We start from the raw sequence: 8077 nt of genomic DNA, 5'->3' as shown, positions 1-8077 counted from the left end.
TGGGCTTATTAACACGGTTTTGATGTGTTTGAAGGATGAGGTGCTTCGCATTTGATTTGTTGATTTTCCACCCTGCCGTCCCAAGTGATCAGACAATGATCACAGTTCTAAAAATAAGGGATGAGAGAGTGGGAGTCTTGCTTGAATTAATGACCATAGACGTTTGTTAACATAACGCATCTCTTTCCTTGTAGGGCCAGTTGCAATGAACTGTACCACAGTGAGCTCTCAACAGTCTGTCTGTCACACAAGCGAATGGGGGTGGGGGTGGGGGGGGGTAGTTATCCTTATTAACTCTGTCCCGCAGCACTACAAAGACAAGAGACTTCTTCCTCTTTGCACTCTTCAGGAACACATTGACCCTATACCCTCGTAATATTCCTCAGTGTTGTTGTAACCGCTCTAAATGGCTGCCATTTACGTCAGCTGATATCTCTTGTAAACACTGAGATTTTGACGAGAGGGGTCTGGTTTGTAGTTTTGGCGCCTGCTTTGACTTCCACAGCTTTTATTTGTCTTAACAGTGAAACTTCACTGTGACCTCTTCAGGGCTTACCATGCACACAAGCATCATTTTGAGGTTGCATGCTGATAATGCACACACGCTTTCTAAACTACGGTCTAGCATTCCCACCCCGTTACTTCATTCCCTGATTTGAAAGCGTAAGCGTCGACTCGGGGGTCACTGGCTGAGCTCGGCTGTTAGATGGGTGGTCTGTGCTCTGGGGGAGAAGGCAATGGGATTTGTCACAGTAATGAGATTTTAGAGGATCTTCAGCAGATGAGTGTCAAACCCTGATCTGTGCACACTAGCCCTTTACCAATCAAACCAATCCACAGAGAAAAGGGAACCTGGCACTGTCCTGCAAAAAGCTGCCGGATGGTTGCACGTTTAGCATGCGTGAACACACACACACACACACACACACACACACACACACACACACACACACACACACACACACACACACACACACACACAGCCGGATGCATGCAGGTGTTCTTAAAATGAAAAGGGAAGACTGAGCGCGAGGGATTGATGCCATTGGGTAAGAGTTGAACCTCTGTTGCAAGAGCGAGAGACTGATTTCCACACTTGTTTGTATGAAGGTGTTCTTTGTTTGGTAAGACACTCCAGCTTCACATACATTGGTATGTCAAATTGCTTCATAGTTGAACCATGGTGTTAACTGTGGCAGACCTAATTAATTTCACCATTGCAAAACCTTCTTCATTAAACCTTGTTTTCTTCACATTGTGAACACCTTGTTCCCTACAAATAAACGCCCTTGATTCCCCCCTTGTCTGTGCAATCATGTATGCATCGTCTCTTTAGCCAGTCAGAAGTACTCTTGCCCTAATTTGTTTTTTTTTGTCAGTTGTTTGGTCTAGACATGGGTCATAATTCTCTAAGTTATTCCAGTCGGCAGCTAAAACACTTGTACACCCCCAGTGATGTTAGTTAGTAGTCATTCATTGGATGGAAGTCAGTTAGGCCGTCTCCGCTGGGACTCTGCAAGACAGAGGAAGTCAGATGTGTCATCACAACTTCCTGCCACATTTGAGCTCCTTGGTGGCAATCGTGAGATTCTCATGTACAAATAAGGCAAAAGAAGACAGATGGCACAAGCTATTCTGAAGTCTTCCAGGATTGTGTGTGTGTGTGGGGAATACGTGCCTACCCCTGACATGGTAACTAATCCTGTTTCGTTGTTTTCACTGGAAGGACATGGTAATTCTGTGCCCTCACTCAGATCAACATTGCTGCAGTGCAAGTTGCCTTTTTTGGCTAAATTTATTTCACATGCAAAGACGAAGCCCTCATTGACCTAATTTCCATGGCCTCATAGCCTCTCACTGAGCCAGACTTTTTCCAGACACATATCAGGACTTTACATATTGACTCTCGAGTTTTCCACAAAGTCAATAAATAATTTTGAGTTGGGGAAAGTCGTGTTGGCTCAGCAGTTGTTTGTTACAGCAACAGGAAGTGGTGGTTGTATGCAGTCTAGCATGCAGCCTGCGAGATAACCAGCCAAGTGCGAGCCGTCTTGCTAGCATACGAACAGATCTGAAGTGGACCCAGGGATGAGGAGGAGTAGGGACATGGATGGTGATTGCATCTACAGGAAGCTGTATGGCCACACTGTTAATGAGCCAATCATTTCAAAAGCATGTCTTCCGGTTCTCATGAATGCAGACAACACCCTCGCTTTTCCTCCTGCTCAATTGTACATCGGTGCATTAAGGCAAAACTCAAGAATCGTTTTGACAATTATAATATGGAAATGAGGAAAAATATAAATCAGATTCACATTAGCCGATGTTAACTGCATACATAACATTCATGCTGTTTTGTGTTTTGCTTATTACAGAGTGCTGCTGTAATCTCTCTTAGATTAATCCAGACGTGATGTACGAAGGGGTGATGTGTTGCACCCCGTTCCTCCAGGCCCAGTGGCATTAATCTTGAGTGCAACATAATTGAATCATGGTCGATTGCATAGGCTTTGATTTCAACTGATTTTAACAGCTCGACATTTCTGAATGCGGGAGATGGGTGCACTTAGCCTAGCCTCTCCCACTAGTTTCCATCACTGATGGTAGATCCATTCACTTGCGCAAGTCCATGAAAGAGTTATAGAGCTGCAAACGTGTAGATCAGCAGTTGTCTCTGATGTGGAGTTCTCCCTCTCTTTACAACTCTGGTAGACGCCCCCCCCTCACCCCCACCCCTCCCTCACCCCCACCCCTCCCTCACCCCCACCCCCTTCCACCAGCTCGAGCCAACCGCCTTACATAACAGGGTTTTAGCAAAGTCCGCAGTGGACTTTTCCCCTGCCTAAACAGAGGCGGCCCTTCTTCCCTGCACACTGGCTTTTCAGTGGCCGTTTCTATGTACGCGTCTGAATGTGTGTCTCTGTCTGCTTATTATCCACTTCAATTACCTGTTAGTCCTGCTTAAAGACGTGGTCATGCGTGTCGCTGCTGGGGAGAGACCGCCACAGTCCAGAGGGCAGATTCAGCCGTTAGGACAGTGTAACATCCTCCTCAGTGTGACACCTGGAGACCCAGGGAGCTTCTCTTTCTTCTTGACCTCCTTGGTGCCTTGGGGAGGTTTTTCATCTGCTCCTCTCAACCTGAACTTTTGACCCAACTGCAGTTATGTGCTGACAACGTGTGTTTGTTGGCCTACAGTGTGCCGCAGGGAAAATTTGGTGACCTGTGTGATGGGGCGGCCAGAGAAGTAAAGAGTGAACCTATGTTGGCTCATGATTGTAGGACTATGGACAAGGAGATGAGTAATAGAGATGGTTCATATGCGTTATGAACTTGCAAAGTAATTAATTGAATCTGTTCAGCAAATCCCCCTCACTCCACCTGGTTTCCCCTTCTGTCTCGCCTACTGTTCATTTCATCAATGAAAATCACATCAAAGTATTCACCAAGAACCCATTATTAATTTTTAAGATGAAAGAGACTTTCAGCTGGTGCTAACGCTGCCGACCGTAGTAATATTTCACTTGAGGATCTCATACTTGTAGGCCTGTAGTGTACACATGTCTCACTAACAAGTGATATTGCCCTGTGAGGTTATTATGTGCAAGGCTGGGTCTGTGCTGTAATGTTGAGGGCGGCCCCATGCCGAGCGTCCCACAGCTCGGCTCACATGACTAGACAGAAGGCACCTGATCCTCTCTCAGGGGTGCAGAGAGACAGATGGAGAGAATGGAAAGAGGGGGGGAGAGATCACATTGACAATATTGACGCACTGCTAAAGGTAACAAGAGGACAGTGGAAAAATATATCGGTGATTGTTTTTCTTGCATCCATGCGGAGCGCTATTGCTTGTAATCTGATAGGAAAGACACTGATACTGTTGATTGCAATTACTATTTTCAGTTCCACTTGCACTCTAGTGGAGTCTGTGCGTATATTTGAATAAATGATTGTGTGTAAATGTTAGCTAATGTTTTTTCTTTTCTTTTCCAGGACACCAGGAACACCACTGAAGAGAAACCTGTCCAGCGATCTAAGGTAAATATATGTCTTGTAATTACTCTGTTTGCTGCACTTTGTTTACATTTACATTTTCACTACATTTCAAATTCACGGTCCTTTATTCATGTCTGCATTACTCTTACTCTTAGTCCCTCCTTCATCTTCATCAGCCTTTGATCTCAGTGGAGAGCAAAGAAAGTCTTCCTGCGTTTTTGAATCTTTTGTAAATGCTATAGCTTTCATGGATCTCGGCCTGGATCGCTGCCCGTTTGTAAGCCTGGTGGTAAAACAGTATATTTATGTGCTCAGTCCTTCAGCTTTAAGACTCAAAGGGAAGTGTGTGCGTCATGTGAGAAGACGGTCTACCCCATGGAGAGATTGGTTGCCAACAACCTGATCTTCCATTCAACCTGCTTCTGCTGCAAGCACTGCAACACCAAACTCAGGTGACTTTTTCTATTTTACTGTATTTCCGTTTATCTCCTTTACTTCACTTTCTTTGTCTACCTCGTCTTCCTGACTCCATTTGTTTGTGTTCTGACCCTTCAATCCCTCCACTCTCCTCGGCAGCCTTGGCACCTACGCAGCTCTTCAGGGTGAATTTTACTGCAAACCCCATTTCCAGCAGCTCTTCAAAAGCAAAGGAAACTACGACGAGGGCTTCGGACGCAAACAGCACAAGGAGCTTTGGGCCTCCAAGGAGACAGAGAACATAACAAAGACGGCATAATCGTGTCCGCCTGTGTCCCATCGCTGCCCCGCCTCTTCTCCTCCTCTCTCCTCCTCTTAACACCTCCTATACATCATGATCAACACATGCCTCATATTTTGTTTTTTAGGGGGGGAGGGGGCGCTCTTAAATCTCCCACGCGCTCACTCGCTTTTTCCACGCCATCAAAACAGATACACACACATGCACAAACACCTAGGAAATGACTGGCCAGTCGTAATCCCATGTTACTTCAAATTAATTTTTGGGATATGTTTTGATTTTTATTGATATCTTTATTTTCTTAATTTTATTTTCCAATTTCCTCATTGGAATTGGTTGTTGATTGTGACCAAACGCCTTCTCCAGTATGGGGAGTATAATCACATTTGCTTTTAGTTTTTTTTTTTTTTTTTTTTTCCTTAATTTGCACCCTTTCTTTTCTGCATAAGCAACACTGTATGCTCAGGCAGACATATCAGTAGAGGGGCTACAGAGCATCCACTTTTTGCAGTAGAGCATACACTCAGGTCAATTTTCAGAGGGGTTTCAATTGCAATGTTATCCAAGGATTTTTTAAATCATTTTTTACATTAGCTTCACTCATTTTAACACAAACACAAATTAAGATAATAGTCCTCAGTATTTTGACTTTGCTGTCAGAGACAACTCTGTCATTTTGTCAGGTTTGAAATATTTGGGGAACAAACAGGGTACAACGTACTGTAAAATAACCGCACACATGGGCAATAGCTCACCACTCGTGTTTTCTTTGTTTTTCTTTTTGGTTTTATTGTTGTTTTCCATTTCATCCCATGGTTCGTTATTTTTTTAATGACCTGTGTGACTTTGGTTGTAACCTTGCATGTGGATTGGTATGAATGGGTCTTAATAGCCTTATCATCTTATGACTGTATTAATCTGTGTTGTGGATGATTTAAATGTGTCTCATTTCATTTATGCATAGCATATCACTTTTAAAGTTCTGAGAAGCACTTCTTGCTCTGTGTGTTTGCTGGATTTGATTGATGTCATGGCATAAGTTGATCCTCTGAGCTTTTATGGTTGAAATGTTAATGGGTTTCTAAGATTGTCATTTGTATACTATCTGTACATAGAGCTGTAGTTTGTGATTAGTGAACATGCCACACTATATTATACTCTTGTCTTGCACATATGAACACGCATGATCACCAGGCAAGATGTTGATAATCACAGGGAAACTAAGGTCCTGTCTGTAACATCCGTTACTCCCCGATGTGAAACGTTTAAGTAGAGCTAAAAAATGTTGGTTGGATCAGTTACCGTAACAACATTTCTTTCTGACCCACAAGAGTCACAGATGGGGATGTTTCTGGACAGAGCTTAAGCCTCGCAGGAAACCACAAAACTCTGTCATTTCATCATTCCATGCTTGTCAATTGTTGGCCTCTTGTGATGATTTTTTTTTTTTTTTGTCCCTGTGCGGTGTTTGAGTGTGTTCGTTAAGCCGGACAGTTGTTATGGAGACTCTGTATCAAATCACATCGTCTTTTCCATCACTCTTGTATGATTCCCCCAGTAAGCATGGACATGTTTCCCCTTTAACTAAATGCCTTCCTGTTCTCATCTCATGTCTTATTAGCTAAATGCTTCTTAGCACCAGGACCTATTCCTTATTATTGAATTGAATTGAACATAGGTTGTTGATGTAGGACTTGTCAGAGCTTTGGTCCCCCGTTGTGCTGCTGCACCCAAAGCTCAGTGCAGAGCCCCCCCTGCTGGGGAAGTGTGTTTATAGAATGAGAGGAAGACAAAACAACTGTACCCTTGAACGTCTCTATATAGCTTTTATTCAAAGTTTTGAATAATTAAGTTGCCTCAGTCTGTAGTGCAGCCACTGTACTGCACTCCAGTCACTTTTAATTTTGATCTCATTTAATTGCAACACCTAAGAGAAATTAATCCAGTCAGACAAGATTTCCATGTCATTTTATTCTTCACAAAGCGTGAGTCTAAAGCCATTCAAATATCTCATTTTAGGAAATATCTAAATACCACTGACTTGACTGACACTTGAATGACACAAAATACTTTTTGTGACTGAAGGTTTACTGTGAATTTGAGCATGCTGTGCAGAATAGAAAGCTAAACTTAAGAGAAAGATATTTGCTACTTTTTTAAAAGAGAAGCCTTAGAAATTAATAGCTGACCTTATTGCTTTTTCAAACAAGACATTTGCTGAGTGCACAGATCCCGTTTTAAAAAAAACTCCTTATCTTGCCTTGTCAAAACCAGAACTGCTTATTCTACAGAGTCCCACTATTTAACATAGGATGACTTCATTCAACCAGCAGCCATTTTTCTTATCTACCCACTTGATATCCACATAGTGTAAATTAATTCTAATTATCCTGTGTGTGACAATGTATTTTATATTTTCCTTTTTCCTTCCAAGAATCCTTTGAAACCAATAGCGTTGTATTTAGAAAGTGCACCATGTCCATACTGTCTTTGTCATTCTCTGTCAGCAGTGCGCCAAGGTACAACTGCAAAATCTGTGAATTGCAACTTGTCTTTTAAGTGCGACAGAAAAGAGAAGGTACACTTTTCTACACTGGTGCCAAGAGGCTCAGGTGAATGATAGCAGTGTGACGTTTTTATCTGTTAGTCTGTGAGTCATTTCATTTTGTGCTGAACTTGATGTGGACTTTTTAATTTTGGTTTTCAGTGCGGGTGTCACTGTTGTCATTGGGAAGTTTTAAATGTACGCATCTTTAAAAATGTATCCTATATTACAGACTTGACCTGTGGATTGAGGTGGCCTTACAGCAAAAGGACGCTTTGGGCTGTGTCTGCTGTCTTTCTCCTCTCTTCTCCCTTCCCTCATAGCTCAGTTGTGATATGGAAGTACAGCAATTTTAAAATGTAAGCGCCCTCTTTCTACAACAACAACAACACACACAATCATGTTTGTGCATTTTCTTTAGGTTTTTTTTTTATTTTTATTTTTGTTTTTTACATGCTTTTGGAAAAAAATAAAAATGCTGGTGTTGACTTAATGCAATTGTGTTCATTGTTATTGTACAGCGCTCAATAAAGACAAATGCTTTCATTCCCACAGGAGACTGATGGTTGGACGCCTTTATAGTTTTGATTGGTTTAGAAGAAACCCTTATGCCAGTTCTTTAGATCAGTATGCCTGAAATACTATCACTTCACTGTCTTACCATTACTTTCCTGCATCAAATGCCCCTTTTACATGGTTTTCACTGGGTCACACAGATATCGGCCTGTTGTTTGATTACATATCTATTGTGTAATTGGTCAATACTACACTGGTAGTCATGGGTTTCAGTGGAGAGTTGTAGGGCCCCATTGGTCCAA

The 8077-nt window shown here is 42.4% G+C and overlaps 1 protein-coding gene across 1 annotated transcript; it reads left to right on the top strand.

Moving 5' to 3' along the window:
- The first annotated feature begins 3948 nt into the window (after positions 1-3948).
- Positions 3949-7803, top strand: limd2 (LIM domain containing 2). The gene is made up of 3 exons (XM_071535118.1): positions 3949-4038; positions 4312-4448; positions 4573-7803. The coding sequence occupies exons 1-3, from the start codon at positions 3961-3963 to the stop codon at positions 4730-4732; spliced, it is 375 nt and encodes a 124-aa protein (XP_071391219.1). The 5' UTR covers positions 3949-3960; the 3' UTR covers positions 4733-7803.
- The last annotated feature ends 274 nt before the right edge of the window (positions 7804-8077 follow it).

This window comes from Centroberyx affinis, unplaced genomic scaffold (genome assembly GCF_046629955.1).
Source record: "Centroberyx affinis isolate AG114_WGS23_722 - 3 ecotype Tasmania unplaced genomic scaffold, CSIRO-AGI_Caff_v1 ptg002667l_1, whole genome shotgun sequence".
Lineage (NCBI taxonomy): Eukaryota > Metazoa > Chordata > Actinopteri > Beryciformes > Berycidae > Centroberyx > Centroberyx affinis.
This window is presented reverse-complemented; position numbering and strand designations above follow the sequence as displayed.

What these genes read in the sequence shown, in the direction of transcription:
- limd2 (XM_071535118.1), top strand. Translation starts at nt 3,961, where the DNA reads ATGTTAGCTAATGTTTTTTCTTTTCTTTTCCAGGACACCAGGAACACC. An exon ending in AACCTGTCCAGCGATCTAAG is followed by an intron (nt 4,039 to 4,311) that starts GTAAATATATGT and finishes TTATGTGCTCAG; the next exon opens with TCCTTCAGCTTTAAGACTCA. An exon ending in CACTGCAACACCAAACTCAG is followed by an intron (nt 4,449 to 4,572) that starts GTGACTTTTTCT and finishes TCTCCTCGGCAG; the next exon opens with CCTTGGCACCTACGCAGCTC.